General features: G+C 32.0%; 1 protein-coding gene and 1 long non-coding RNA gene across 7 annotated transcripts in view; one reads left to right on the top strand and one right to left on the bottom strand.

Annotated features, from left to right (window-relative positions):
- The window catches only part of Khc-73 (Kinesin heavy chain 73), a 148,713-nt gene extending 140,025 nt beyond the window's left edge, over positions 1–8,688 (bottom strand). For all 6 annotated transcript variants that reach the window (XM_072546142.1, XM_072546144.1, XM_072546148.1 and 3 more), the window contains exons 1-2: positions 8,369–8,688; positions 1,303–1,390 (exon numbers count right to left, since the gene is read on the bottom strand). In XM_072546142.1, the coding sequence (XP_072402243.1) occupies positions 1,303–1,390; positions 8,369–8,423 (143 nt within the window). In that variant the 5' untranslated portion in view covers positions 8,424–8,688. The remainder of the gene's footprint in view (positions 1–1,302; positions 1,391–8,368) is intronic.
- Positions 8,689–9,974: 1,286 nt separating this feature from the next.
- LOC140452377 (uncharacterized) lies at positions 9,975–16,043 on the top strand. The gene is made up of 2 exons (XR_011952178.1): positions 9,975–10,239; positions 15,764–16,043. It is a non-coding gene; the product is annotated as an uncharacterized lncRNA (long non-coding RNA).
- The last annotated feature ends 676 nt before the right edge of the window (positions 16,044–16,719 follow it).

Here is a 16,719-nt window from a genome sequence, read left to right as displayed (position 1 = left end):
GATAACTCGATTCGGGAAAGTATTGTTTAAGTACTCCCTAATTATTCGATCGTTGTCAACTGAACAGCCGTCTTGATGAAACCAAACATTATCCAGATTTACATCAGGAAGATTTAACATGATTCTGTAACAAATCGAGGTATACTCTACTATTCAAGATGCCCTCAATAAAAAATGGACCTAGTATGTGGTCTCCTAAAACGCCAGTCAAGACGTTAACTTTTTGAGGACGTTGAGTTCGGTAATCAACACTTCTGTGCTGTGGATTGTGTCTCCCTACTAACGAAACAGAAGATTCATCAGTAAATAAAATGTTTTTAATAAAATTGGGTTTATCATTAGCCTTCGTTATTAGAGGCTCACAACACTCCATTCTTCGAAAGTAATCGTCTGGATAAAACTGCTGCGTTTTCGAATATTTAAAATTCTTCTAACCGTGCTGTTTCCATACTTTCGTTACAGTAACATTGCTAACATCTAACTCTCTAGCATCGCTGCTACTTGAACTTGTTGAATCTACCTCGATTGTTGCAGAAATTTGTGTATCCCGGTATTCTCTTTCCCAAACTTTTTCTGGTTACAGTTTTTCTGCAATTTTTGAGGCTCTCAAAATTTGTAACAATATTATAAATTGACTGTACGCAAGAAATTCGTCTCCCTTCAAAAAACACACTGTTGTCCAAAATTACTACCATAAAACCATTTTATTATTTAAACTTTTTCTACGGTCGTACAAACAGACAAGTTGTTTACAAAAATAAATTAAAGATCTATGCTGTTAACGCTTTTAACAACCACTGTATATTGACAAATTATTGGCGACGGGGAAACGGAGGTTCGTGGAAAGTCGACGGCGCGCAGTGTTGCCATTTATGGGGTTTATATCTAATTTAAAACTTACGTACTGTATCATGTATCGGTGATTTAAGTATATTGCCCATTTGATTTTGTCAAAATGTTGTTCTGGAATGAGAAACAAGAAAATGTTAAGGAGAAGATCTTAAGAAACACAAGTCTCTTGATACTATCGTTCTTTCTAGTCTCTGAATTTTCGTCCTTGAAGTCCTTTTATACCAGAATATCACGCAATGCACTCAAAATATTCGAAGTTTTCAACCATTTTTATTTACCATGTACAAATGAACCGTAATACAATTAAAAAGTTTAAAATAACACAATTTCACCAGCTACAAAACATTTATCTCAACACAATTCTCCTCCCACCTGCTTTGTTGTTTCAAAAGTCATTGTTTTCTCTGAAATTCTAAAGGGATAACACCAAAGGAAATGTCTTTGTCTTACCTTTCCATTTTGTCCATAGAGGTAGCTTGGTGTATGATTGTTTGATCCTTCTCCATTTCCACCACACTCTGTGCCCTCATTTCAAGTTCTGAAATAAAAGTTGTCTTTTAGATTGTGAAATACGCAAAATTGGTACACTGTTTATATCTATCGTATGGGAAAAAAATAACTAAAATTTAACAAAAAAGCAACAAAATATAAAACTATTATACAGTGGGTGATCAAATTATTAGAGCCACCTAGTAAAATTCAATTTTTTTACAAAAAAAGGTATATAATTGAGCTGCATAATGTATTAATGCGTTTATTTCAATTTGATTATGTTGTATTACTTCATGAAAGTATAATAAATAGTCTGTAAACAGTGACAACACAGAGGACGTGGCAATACGTGACTCAGATGCCATTGTTTGTCAGTGCTGTCCAGCCTAGCTTTCAACTCGTGTGCACATTATTTTGTATTCTTGTTGTTTAGAGTTATAATAGATAATTTCTATTGCTCTCTAGTGATATTCTGACAGTCGTATACTATTTTTAGTGAATTTGTAAAAAAATATGGTCGAAAAAAAATTAAAACACCATGAGATAAAAGAAAAATTCGAGATATTGTCTTGGCAAACAGAAAACGACCTCGGAAGGATTTTAATGAAAATAATGCAGGAGTGTGGCGTTAATATTTCACGAATTACAGCTCGTCGGCGAATAAAGGATCTGGGGGGTTTTCAACCTGGCGCCCTTCAAAAAAGCCGCTACTTACACCAGCCATGAAGAAAAAATACTTTAACGGGCTAAGGATCATAAAGATTGGACATTGATGATTGGAATCAGGTAAATAACATTACCAAACATTGTTTTTCTTTTATGTAGTTTACAGTTGATCAATTTGTCCACGATTCTAAAATAATAATAATATTCCAGGTTTGTTTTTTGGACGAATCTACTGTGCAGATCCTTATGGATAGAGCTGAATTTAGAGTAGAAGATCTGGGGGAAAATACAAAGCGGATAGTATTTAAAGGACGGTAAAGCATCCCATGAGCGGCATGATGTGATCTATCATAAGCAACCAAGGAACTGGTAGACCACATTGTCGAAGAAACAATGCAACAAGACCAGTACTTGAGTGTACTGTAAACAAAAATGCTTCTCCAGGTCTAGGAGTGTTTTCTGAATAAGAGTTTCACGTTTATACATGACTCGGCGCCTTGTCACAAGGCCAAAACAGTAACAAAATTCCTTGCTGACAACCAGATAAAGGTGCTTGACTGGCTTGGCAATTCGCCAGATATGAATTTAATAGAAAATCTTGGGAAGCTCATGAAGAAATAAATTTCTAATGAAATTATAACCATAAACTGTCAATTGATCGAGCGCTTAATGGCAGTATGGCACAGGAGTGGAACAATTCAACAAAATTGTCAGAAACGCATAAAAAGTATGCCAATAAGGTGCCAGGCAGTCATTGCCGCAAAGGATGACACTACCAAGTATTAGACTTAAGACATAATTTTAAGTGTTTTCGTGTAATTACTCGTTTCTCTTTTAATATTTGTAAACTTTATAACGTTATAAGTCTCAGGAAAATAGAATTATGCACAAAACTATGTTTTCCTGCACAATTACGTATCATTATTAAACGAAAAGTAAAATTTTATGGGGTGGCTCTAATAATTTGATCATCCACTGTATATTCTAAACAGCATAAACTAATTATATTAATTCTCTTGTTATTGGACGGATTTTTATTTCTTAAACAAAAAAAAATAATTGTGGAAACAATCGATATAATTATTGATTAAATAAATTCTATTTCATTTTATCAGCTTCAAATGACCAATATTGGATGGAGAAATGATAGAACAAGGTTTGAACTTGAATTTAGGTCATTGGTGAATTCAAAAATATTGTTTTTTATTTGTTTTTGAGCCTTGAAACTCGTAATTTTGTGTTTTTATCAGTTTTAAATTATTTACTCGAAAACATTCAAGTTTACAGAAAAATGACAAGAGACCAATTTTGTCCAAATGGTCTAAAAAATTCAAAAAATCCTACCGAAAAAATTGATTGTTACAATTTGTTTAAAAGAAAAATTGAACAACTTCAGCAACCTTTTAAACCTTATTTTGGTGTATCTTATGAAAGTGATTATACAAAAAAATCTCATGGGAATATTTTTCCGAATGAACCCGAGCTTTTTTCCTTGTCTAAATTGAAGAATATAGTAACTGTATTGTACGCCCTCATAAGTTTATCGGAGTCTAGTGATTCATTTGTTTGGCGGTAAATGGAGCTAAATATAGATTTCAACCAAGCATTCATTATATTAGGATTTATAAACGCATCCGGTGCTTTCACACAGCTAGTAAAAATTCATTTTATATCAATTCTTTACGTACTTCACTAACAAACAAAAATTGTGTGAATTTTGATTTAAATAAACAAAAAACATAAAAAAGTACTCTCAACTCAAGGTGTGCACATTTCGTTTATGCTGAGGCGTTTACATATTTTAGCAATATTAGATGTTTTCGCAAGTCTAAACACGCCCAAATGCGATGTGTGTCAATCAAACATTGTCGTAATCTCGTTTGCGCTATCGGGTCCACACTGGAATATTTCCGAGGGATGTTTATAGTCTGGTGTTAGCACCAGTAACCCCCGTTCCTAATCCCTGGAGATATTACTGCTTCACTTGTAAGCTGTGTAACATCCCCTGCATCTTCTGGAGATGTTACTACTTCACTTGTAAGCTGAAACTGACCACGTTGAGAACTAATCTCAGAAGACAACGGCCTAACAGCCCGAACAAGCAGTTTAACAAGTTAGACGATGGCCGTGAAAGCCTAACGCATTTTATCAATTCTAAATCTTGTTTTGCACACAAAATGAACTAACAGCCAATCACACATTAAGTTGTCTATATTTGACTTAAGTGATTAAAATAAAAGGAAAAACTTCATCTTCTTCGTCTTATAGTAGGCCCATTGATCTGTTCTTCGCACATTTTAAGTTTGAATTCGTAGCTGTGATGTCGACCACCCGTTATCACGTTTTACAGAGTCTTCCTGGTGGTCTCTTGCTTGTTGGTTTTTAATCTCTTTCTATACAGGCTATTCTCTCACTATGGTCATTCTCGTGACATGCTGATTCCGTCTACTATCTTGTATTTTGCCAGTTATTGACCTCAACGTTCTCGTTTATGTTGTTCTACATATTCACTTGGTTTTCGCTGTGTCGTTCGTGTTTCCATCGCGTAAGTCATTATCTGTCTTACATACGATTTATATGTATGTACTTTCCCTTTCAGCCTCATATCTTTATTTCTCCAGAATTGAGAAAACAACAGAAAAAAAAGTTAAATTGACACTAGATTTGTCAGTGCTTGATTGTGAAAAATGTCAACAACAAATAAATAAAGCAATTGCACCAGCATTTATAACAAAAATATTATCAGTACCTGGAACAAAATGAAGGATGCAGTACTAAACCCTGACGAAACGTTTGTGGGTAGAAAAGAACCAAGTGCCAAAAAAAAAGACTGGATGACACCAGATATCATAAAGCTGATAGAAGAAAAACGAAAATACAGAAATACAAATAAAGTCAAAAAATAAAAAGTAAAATAATGCAAAAAGGGAAGAGCTGTACTAGTTAAGTACTTAGTTCTTACAAGATCAAAATTATTGTTAGAACACCTAATTATAATTATACCAATCTAGACACATGGTATATATGACTAGAAATATGCTGGTAAATAGTTCATTTTTAATTTACAACATTCTTGGTATCAACATTTTTAAAGCAATAACTAAAATTTTAAGGTACTTTTCATTCACTAACAACATTTCATATAAATAACATATCTATAAAAGAGGAGAGGAGGCAAATAATCATGAGAAAAATGAAAAATGTTCAGGGCCCTTAGTAAGCCAAAACAGCGGCAAAACAAAGACAATGTATGAAAATCAGGAGACATTTAAAGTTGGCAAATACATGGCAATCCTCTTTTTAAAACACCAAAATAAAAGTAAAGAGAGAAGACTCCAGAAGAGAAGTCAGTATTACTAATTATTTTTAAGTTACTATGCCAGCAGAATACCTTATCAATTCTAACATCTTATTGTGGTTGCATTAATCAATAAAAATTACAAGCCAGGTGGAATTTCCACACTTTTCATAACCCTGTATAAGATGCATTTTGTTAATTGACCCTTAGAGTACACCTAGCATTAACTGTTTATTTCATTAATTTAAGTGATAATAAACATCCAATAATTTAATCAAAAGTGTTCTAAAAATAGAGAAAGAAGTAAATGGCATGTCAAAGGGGTGTTCAGTTTGTTTTAGTGTTTTATTTAATATCTCAATAAATTTATGAGCACCTTAAAGAGTCATAAAACATTGTAGCTTTAATTAGATTTTGATAATGAAGGAGAGGAGTGATACTGACAAATATGTTCATTTATTTTTAACACAAAATGTCATGATCTATTTTGGTATAATAATAATATAGTATAAAATGCAAGTAAAGAAGCTTTGAAAGCATTTAAGTCTTAATTCAGCCAGACTTGCAGGCCTCAGTGACAGAACATGAGTTTACATTAGAATAATCACATACATTTTTATTACATAATTAATTACTTAAATAAATATGTTTATCTCTTCAGGTTAGATAGCATCATCATCATCACTACATTCATCATTTCCCAAAAAAAGTATAATTGGCTCTATTAGGTATTTCTTCTATTTTCATATCGAGTTCCAGAACTTTCTATGACAGGTCTTATATCTTTTTGTCAATTGCCAGATAAAATTTTTGATTTTGAATCATTTAGTAGTTGACGAATAGCTTTACTTTTAAATAAGCTATTGTTTTTTGCAAAATATTCTTTCATTTGAGCCCAGATCAGTTAAATGGGATTAAGTTCACATTAATAAGGTGGTACCTAATTGCAACCAGCACCTACAGCTAGCGTAAATTATTGCAATTAAGTAATTCAACATACTTAATATCTGTGCCATCAATAATTTTCAAATGAAGTATATAAAGTACATAAAATAAATAATTTTTTGTTTCATTTGTGTCATTTTTGATATTATCTACAAAGCATCACATAATTAGGAAAATTCACCAAGCAAGAACTAAAATGATAATAACAATATATTCTGATGAACTATGTCATAAATCGTAACTTATTTTTAGACATTTTATTTTTGTTTACTAATGTTCAGATTAACTTTCTAGATGAATATTCCAAAGGAGAAGCTAAATTTTGCTCAGGTTTTGATAACAATAACAATCTACTCTAACAATATAGTTTGTTAAGTACAACGGATATTTGAGACCTGTTTCTCTTTTGACATCATTGGACTGCACCAATGTGCAGTGCAGTATCCAAGCATCGAAGATGCACTTAAAGAGTCTCAAATTGATTACTGATATTCCAACCTGATCCACAGCATATACTCAATCGCGACAATGACGCAAAATTACATGAGTAAACAAATAGAATAAATATAAAACAGGTGTCAGACAGGGTGCCATATTATCTCCAAAATAACTATTCTTGAATGTGCATTTATATAATAACGATTTATGGAAAAAAGTGATCTTCATTTAGCTGAATATTTATAAGAGTATATGACGACTTGGCGGGAATGAAAAGTATATCGTAATAACTGGATGATGCCTGTGGACAAGTTTGACCCATAATGTGTTTTAAAAAGAGTACATTTAGGACACATCGTGCCGTAAAATATCGGCTCGTAAGATAGCAAGAAGAATAAATCTGATGAATGGAGCATTAAGGGATATGTTCAAGGGAGCCATCCCCCTTCTTTTAAAGTGGAAGGTAGTGGATTAGTGCCTGTTTTCGTATATGGAGCCACACTGAGCGATATCTAAAAAAATTAAGCTCAAACAAAGACTGATAAAAATATTAGTTTTAGGAATATTCTCATAAAGTACAAAGTAGGCACGACCTATTGGTCGTCGATATGAGGTGGACACGCAATTTATTGAAATTAAGACCAAGAACTGATAGATGCAGTGGAAACCAACCACTAACGAGCTGGATTTATGGCATGAAAATAATGGCTCAGGATCGAGATGGATAGATTAAAATTTCCCTAAGGGAAGACCTAAGGCACTCTTATTACTGCCATTGTCGGTAAATACGATGCATAATCTATTGATATGGAGTAGAGTAGAGTAAATATGGTGCCTTAGTCAATTCATTTTTAAGTAATCTTTTTGATGTCAGGTCAGAACCGACAGAACCTGACATAGAACCTGGAACCTGACATTTGACTATACAAAATCTGAACACTGTCAAATGTTTGGTTCCAATTTTTCCACAAAAACATCAGAAAATAGTGGACTGTAGTCTCTAATATAAAATAGTTATTTTCGTTTTTAAATAAATTATTAAATTTAAAAAATTTGGATTGATATAAATATTTTTACATTTTTATAAATATCTCTACTTCCACTATGTTTATATGAATAAGAATAACAGTTATCTTATCAAATTGACTACATTTACCTTCGAAAGGATTTACATTGTAGAAAACTCTTTAAAAATATGCAGATTAAAGCACAGAAAAGTGCTCTTAAAACTGGGTACAAGATAGATAGCAGTAAAAACAGTGAAATAAGTTGCGACGGGTAGTTGTCGTAAAACGACCAGATAGTATGAAAGTGCTTTAGACTTTTACTTATAGGTAAAATCAATTTTGACCATGAATTAGTCAATGCTGTATACTAAAAGGTGTTTTATTTACATTTTATATAAATAGTTGATTTTATGTAATTTTTATTTCAATGCCAAAATTTTATTCTTTGTTCCATTGTTTTTATGAAAATCATTTTTAGGAGTTAAATTTATAATTTTAAGTTGACAGGTTTTGAGTCAAAATGACAATACCATGAATCATCAGGGGTACCTCAGCAATTCAGCAATAATAGACAAGGTTTTTAAAATGAAAACAAAGTCTGGCCGTTTTTATACAACAATGATTATGAATAAAATAGTTTTGTAATATGATTTAGCAGTAAAATATATACCTCTTCTGTTAAAAGGACGGAGCCGAACAGCAACTTTAATTTTGTCTGTAGACATTTTTGTTTCTTTTCACTAAATTAACAACAGATACGTATATTTACACTATTATCACACTTTCTTTGTATAAATAATTTCTTAACTATCCATTTTCAAACATAGTAAGTCACAAGGTAGCACTTATCACAACACGTAAATTCACAACTTTCGCCATATTCGAGAACACAATATTGGACATTGCGCTGTAACACTCATTTTCTGTGGACTGCGCAAATTTTGTCTATATTCACTAGATCTCATTCTTTAATAATTCCCTTCCCAGAGACCTCTGCCCACTATCGATTCAACTTAATGTTCCATGCAGAACTTCTGTACGTACATTGATCTTTTTGCGCTATCTCTCGATACGTATTATAATTAAGGTGAGTCCTAGCTAAATTCCTTGTTTCATATCAAGTCGCGTCAAGTTTCCACATACATTCATAGATGGTGCTCTACGTCCAGTTCAAATGAAACGTCCATGTGATTGTTGAAAAAAATGTTATTAAAAATTCACTGAAGAGCAAAGAAAAGGATTGTTTGAAGGTTTTTATTATTAATGAAAAGATGAACAAGATCAGATAGCCGGAGGAAATTTACTATATTATAGTAAATATATCCGTGAGGTCACATGATACCAACACGAAATATTTAGGCGGTAGGTGTGTTCTTTTATAGAATCACTTTGCTAAGTACACTGGCTTTAGAGCCACTAAACATATTTTATTATATACGAGTAGAAATAATATTTAAAGTTTTCTATTAATGTTAACTTAAAGAAATACACAATAATATGTTTCATTTAATTTGTATAAATGCATTGTAAAGCGTTTTTATGAATAACATTTGTTCGGAACACACTGTAACTGTAATCGAACGAAGGTGATATTTTGGCATAAATTGGTAACACTTATTTGACAGTTGCGGTGTTGACACTTTTTGTACTTTATTATTTTGAATTTTACCTTGAATATTCTTGTTTTATATTTTTACCTATTTAATAAAATCTGTTCTTTTTAGAACAAAATTAGTTTGTTTTATTTAAAAAATGTCACGTAAGAATTTAAATAGTCGTTGTAAAAAGATGGTAGCTTCTTTGATTCAGTATTTTGAATAACGGCCCCATTCTACCCTTGACTGCTGTTAGAGAAGTATGTAAATGTATGTTTTATTGTAGATTAAAATATATATTTTTGTTTTAGCGTGTAGCTGCAGCTTTAAATTTACATATTTCAACTGTAAGTTCTATTTCTCAGGCCGTAAAAACTAATACACTTCTATCATCTCCCAAAAATCACGGCTCAAATTGTTTTTAACAAGATTATTTTTTAACCCTTGTTTTGTTTCTATTTATTTACATTAAATATTAATTTGTTTTGTTGTATAATCCACTTTTGTAATAATTATGTGACCTATTTGATTTAAAATGGATTCAGAATTTTTTTATTCTTTGGCAACTATGTCAACTTCGATATCTGTCACCATGGTACAATGAATTGTGTATTCATTGTACCATGCTCTATCACTGTTAACACCTGTCAATGATAATGACGTGAACGGTGAACGGTAAGTAAATTAGATGGACTGTATATTCAAACGTTTGATTTAACTTTAAAAAAGTAAGGACAATTGTCGAGAAGAAAAGAAGTAGTCAATCTAATAATATATTAGTTGATGGAACAATTTGGCTATTCATAATAATAAAATTCAAAATATAACCTAAATAGCATTCACGACATAAGCTTTAGTTTGGGAGGCTGTGTTTTCATTCCTTTCCATCTAATTTTGTGTTAGTGTGTGTAAGCGTCTATATTCTTTTGGTGTGTGTTTCTAAAAGGTGAGTTGAGCTTGATAACAGCTAAATAAGCTTTATTTTGTTAGTTTGCATAGTTTGTTTATTGGCTTAATTTTTTTGTTTTTCCCTGATTGCATGCTTATCTCTTCTGGTTGATTGTTTAAAGTAGTATGAGCGTCACAGGGGGGGGCGGCCCCCCCAACACAGGGCTAGAATGCCAAGATCAGATGGATAGTGGTGATAATTTTATTAATAATGCGACCAGTAATACCAATAACCTTAAAAAAGAGCCAGTTTTTTATTCACAAAACGATAATGGGCCTTTTTTGGTATATGTGGAATCCACTGAAAAAGTGGGTTTCAATATTGGTAAATTTAACAATATTAAAATTGCTAGAGATATTTGCATTCAAAACCTAACTGACATTAAAAAAATTAATAACAAAGGCTTAAATAGAATCTCAGTAGAATTTGTTAACTTTCAAGCTGCAAATAATTTTGTAAAAAATAAAACTCTTCTTGATAAAGGCTATAAAATATTTATACCATTCAATTTTGTAACTTGTAAGGGATTAGTTAGGCAAATTGATGTCGAATTAGGAGAGAAAGAACTGTTAGAGTGCTGTAAAACAGACAGCTCAGCAGAAATTCTTCAAGTTAAGAGACTTAATCGTAAAATAGTTAAAAATAATGAAACTACATATGAACCTACTGGATCGGTTCTCTTTACATTTAAAGGAGTTTGTCTCCCTAAATCCATAAATGTATATAGATTGGAAAGACCTGTTTCTGTATATATTTCACCAGTAACTCAGTGTTTTAGATGTTTAAGGTATGGCCATACACGTACAAATTGTAAAGGCAAGGAGAGGTGCTTTACCTGTGCTGAAGAAAAAAAATCGGACGGGGAGGCTCACTCTTCTTGTGAAATTAAATGTTTTTATTGTAAAAACCCCCATAAATCAACCGATAAAACCTGTCCCGAGTATACAAGACAAAAAAATATCAAAGAGCTCATGTCTTTTGAAAATATAACCTTCTATGATGCTAGCGAAATAGTTAAAAAAAATTATTTGACACGTGATGAATTTGTATATCGCCCCTCCGAATTCCCTATCATTAAAAACTTTAATAGAACTGAAAAAACTCATGATAATAAAGATAACCTGATTCAACCTTCACAAAGACGTACACATCATGTAAGAACCGACCCTATCAAAAGATCTTTTCAACAAGTTGTGGCTGAAAACAATAAAAAAAAAGAATAATTCACAAAGGCTATGATAAAAAGGCTCATAATGAAAATTTACTATTTCCCAACTCAAGATCTCAAAATGAAAACAACTCACCAAATTTCTCAAAAAAACTTGAAAATAATATAAATACACAGTTGCCTACTACTAGTGCAGTTCATATGTATAATTCACAAGAATCTCCTTCCTCATATCCAGATGAAGTTAGATGTATTATTAATGCAATCTGGAATACTTCAGAAAATAATAAAAGAGTAATTAAAAACATACTCTTCAGTCAAAATTTTAATATGAATATAGACCCCGGTTCCCAATCGGACTCAGAGTCCTAAACAACCTTCTTTTCTTTTCAACTAGGTCAGATACAATTAAGTTAAAGATAATTTTTTGGAATCTAAGAAGCATAAATTCAAACAGGGGTAATTTAAATAGCTTAATTTACAACGAAAACCCTGATATTTTATTAATAAATGAGTCTTGGCTAAAGGCCAATGACAATTTTAGGCTCAATTCATATAACATAGTTAGGCAGGATAGAGATGATGGGTATGGTGGGATAGTAACATGCATTAGAAATAATATAATATTTAAGAAAATTAAATCTTTTTCTTCAGAACATATTCAATATATAATAATAGAAATAGGTAATCTACAAGTAATTAATTTTTATTGCAACTCACATATGCATATAAATAACAATATTTTAAATGATCTTATTTCCTTTAATCCTAAAAACATTATAATTATGGGAGATTTTAACTCTCATCATCCCTTATGGGATAAAGCTACACCCAACAAAGGAGGTAGAATAATTCATGATTTCCTATTTGACAATGATCTTGTGATTATGAACGATGGTTCACCAACACTATTTCAATTATCAACGGCAATACCAAGTGCAGTAGATTTGACTATGGTAAGTGGGAATCTAGCTATACAGGCTAATTGGGATACTATTAAAGATTGTGGTAACAGTGACCACTTTCCTATACGTCTTTTACTTAATGATAATGGCAATTGTGAGGTATTCAACAACATGACTAGTCCTTATAAAATTAGAAACTTTAAAAAAGCTGACTGGGAAGCGTACCATAATAAAGTTTTGATGTACCTTCAAGATTTAGATTATAACTTAAGTTATGATCAACTAATGTATATTATTAACACAGTAGCTGATCAAGTAATTCCGTTTAAACAGGCCGGTATACATATTAAAAGGGGTAATGCCTGGTGGGATAATGATTGTACATCCTGGGTTAAGGAAAGGAAAAAAGCCATAGCAAATTTTAATAATGTTCCATCTATGGAAAATTATATATTAGCAAAAAAAACCATTGCATTAACTAGAAAAAAATTAAATAATAAAAAAAAAGAAAAGTTTAGGCTTTTTTGTGAAACTTTAAATAGGAACTCTAGCATGACTTATGTTTGGAACAAGATTAAGAAATTCAATAATAATAACTTCAAAACAGGAAGATTTAATCTTACTATTCCAGATAATCTTAAAATATCTATTTTAAATAAAATGTCAATCATAAATATAGATCCAAATTTTGTTCTTGACAATGTAGATGAAAATTTAAAGCCCTTTTCCATAAATGAATTAAACCTGGCCTTAAATAAAAAGAAATCATCTGCCCCTGGTATGGATGATATATCTTATGAAATGTTTCAATTTTTACCTTTCAAAGCTAAACAAATTCTTATTAATAGTTATAATAAAATTTTAATGGGTGGAGAAATACCAGCCGTATGGAAAACATTTAATATTATTAGTTTTTTAAAACCAAATAGGGATCCGACAAATCCAGAAAATTATAGACCAATTGTCCTGTCTTCATGTGGAGCCAAAATTCTAGAAATAATGATCAAGAATCGATTAGACTGGCAATTGGAACATAATTTAAAATTTTCAAATAATCAGACTGGATTTCGTAAAGGAAGAGGTATATATGACAACATAACATTCATCACATCTTACATTAACCTTGCATTTCAATCCTCTGAGTCAGTCATCGTAATTTTTTTAGACATAAAAGCTGCATACGATAATGTTGACATATATAAACTCTATAGTAAACTCAAAAACTTAGAAGTGCCTATCCGAATGTGTAACGTAATTCTCAATCTTCTGACAGAACGATCACTATATTGTAGGGGTAATGACGGCTCCTTCCTGGGTCCTGTACCAACAACCTCGGGTATACCACAGGGCTCCCCTCTGAGTACTATTTTATTCAATATTTACTTAAGGGATATTTTTGATTTAAATTTGGGAGAAGCATCTATCATAGGGTATGCTGATGATTTGGCAGTTATGATCAGAGGAAAAAGTGTAGCAGCCATGGTAAATAATATCAATAATGCTTTAAAGCACATAAATGCACACCTTAGTGAACACAATTTGTCACTTTCCATGGATAAATGTGAGGCAGTATGGTTCACTAGAGGGAGGAAACATACCATCCCACCCCCCGTACATATTAATAATGCAATCATTGCCTTTAAAAAAGAGGTTAAATATTTGGGTATTATACTGCAAGAAAACATGAAATGGTCACCACACATTACTAACATTTCAATTAAAGCAAAAAAATCACTAAATGTATTAAGAGCACTGTGTAGGGTATGGTGGGGTGCAGATCCAAACACACTTTTGATCGCCTTCTCTGCTCTAGTCCAATCACATCTTGATTTTGGATCAATGTTTCTTAGACCATGTTCTAAGGCCGCTCTCAGTAAATTGGATGTGGTGTTTTATGAGGGATTGCGTATATGTATGGGATGTATGCGTTCCACACCCAGGGCTGCTCTTTTAGCCGAAGCATCTATATTAGATCTGGAACATAGAAGAAAACTACTGGCCCTTAAATTAATTTCAAAATTCTTAGTTGTAACAAATCATCCAACTATTCAATTTATCAACAACTTTCTATTAAAAATAATCCATAGACCGGAGTATTGGAATAAAGACAAAATACCATACCTAGTGGAAGCACTTCAACAGTATAGGCCCTATTTAAAGTTAATATATAGAGGTTCAAATTTTCCATGTTACGAAATTGATTTTCATATACTCAATAAACCTTTAAAGTCTTTTAACTGTAATTGTAAAAAAGGAGACATTATGTCAAGAATTAATTTTGAGGCCAAAACTAATAGTCTAAAATCTCAGTATACTTTCATTTTTTCTGATGCGTCAAAGAGGGACAACAGAGTTGGTTTTGGTATATTCATTCCATCCCTAAATTATAAATTTTCGTCACGTCTTCCCAACCATTTAAGTATTTACAAAGCAGAAATAATTGCCATACATGATGCAGTAAAAACTGCCATTAATAAAAAAATTAAAAATGTGATAATTTTCTCAGATTCACAGGGGGCTATAACAAAACTCTGTAATCCTTCTTTTGCAACAAATTCTGAATATTGGGTTCTTACGACAAAAAGGCTAATTGCTGCATCTAACATGAATGGTTATAATATCCAATTATCCTGGATACCGGGTCACTCAGGTATACCTGGGAATTCAGAGGCAGATACTTTGGCCAAAATTGGAACAGATCTTAATATTCCCAGAAAAATGGTATATGACATAAAAGACATTTTAAATTTCTTAAAACAGGATATTTTAAACATTTTTAAAGATAAATGGAGAATCTTAGTCTCATCCAGACATCGTGGGTATGCTAGAGTTCAATCAACATTCACCGATAAGACATGGTATGGCAATTTAAATTATAAAGATAGGAGACACATCACAACTATAATTAGAATGCGTACAGGTCATTGCCTGACTAATGCCCATCTTTTCAAAATTAATATAAAAGATGACCCTGCCTGTGAATGCGGCATGATAGAAAACCTGAATCACATATTTTTCGAGTGCCCTATTAACTATATTCCTAATTTGGACTTATATAAGTACTTTGTATCAAAAAAGAAGGTATCACCATTATCCATGACTGACCTTCTATCCTCTCCGGAAGATGAAACTATAGAGATAATCATGCGTTTCATTAACATTAATAAAATCAAACTCTGAAGCTCAACTATCCAATTTCCCCGATATATCCTATAATCCTGCCTGTTTTAGTGCTTTGGTGTTGGCCTCTTATTCCATTTGTTGTAATATTAATTTGTCCTCCAATATTATTGCCGTAGATCAGATCAGATAATAAAATCAAACTCTGAAGCTCAACTATCCAATTTTCCCGATACATCCTATAATCCTGCCTGTTTTATTGCTTTGGTGTTGGCCTCTTATTCCATTTGTTGTAATATTAATTTGTCCTCCAATATTATTGTCGTAGATCAGAAAGCCGATACAATAATAGCGAAGTTATAAGCTATATAGAAACAAGAAAAGCGCTACCACGAGAAAAGCTGTAGTTCAGTGAAGTTTTCAGAGATTCCTGCATGGCCCAGAGCCAGACAAAGTGGGGTCTCACACAAATCGGGCTGGCAATTGCCTTGCAGCAAAGCCATCAATACAACAAGACAAGACATAACCTAAATAGAACTAACAAACAGCGTGATTAATACAAATATTTACTCATGTTAAATTATAACAAATAAATATTTTTAAATACATTATGGGTTTAGTATACACTTCCACTATTTATAATAATTCTTCTTTTTTTCAGTGAAATCTGTAATAAGTTTATTTAAGCTGTTAATACTGTGAGATAGGAACTTTTGTATTGTAGGTTAAAACTAACAGAACTTTTCTATTTATTTCTGTAATTTTCTTGTCTAAGCTCAATAAGTAATTCCTTAAACTACCTTATTAATTATTTATCATCCAAGCATTTTTATTAAAACTTTATTTTAGTATTTCACAGATTTAAAAAACCTTGGATATTTTGATTTTCAAATAATAAAAAGTGGCAATTTATGGTTTCTATCGGAATACACATAATCGTGAATCTGTCCTTTGAAACTTTTACACCTACAGCTTTGTCCCCTGAGAAACAAAAGGTACCATCTGTAGTACCTCAGTAAAAAGCGCAGTTTCGTTACAATTGTACATGCACGCTGGTTCATATATTTAATTATTGAAGGTAATACTTGTGAACGATTTTTCCATCTACAGAACCATCCAATTGACGCTTTCACATTACCCAAATTTTCGGCTATTTCTTTTAAAATTTGACCACTGATAGGAACATTTCGGGCCCTCTTCTCAGTAAACCACTCGGTTAATGGCTGTTCGACGTCTGAATCTTTCCCAATCATTGATTTTTAAAAATTTGCTCCCCTGAGCTTG

This window comes from Diabrotica undecimpunctata, chromosome 10 (genome assembly GCF_040954645.1).
Source record: "Diabrotica undecimpunctata isolate CICGRU chromosome 10, icDiaUnde3, whole genome shotgun sequence".
Classification (NCBI taxonomy): domain Eukaryota; kingdom Metazoa; phylum Arthropoda; class Insecta; order Coleoptera; family Chrysomelidae; genus Diabrotica; species Diabrotica undecimpunctata.
This window is presented reverse-complemented; position numbering and strand designations above follow the sequence as displayed.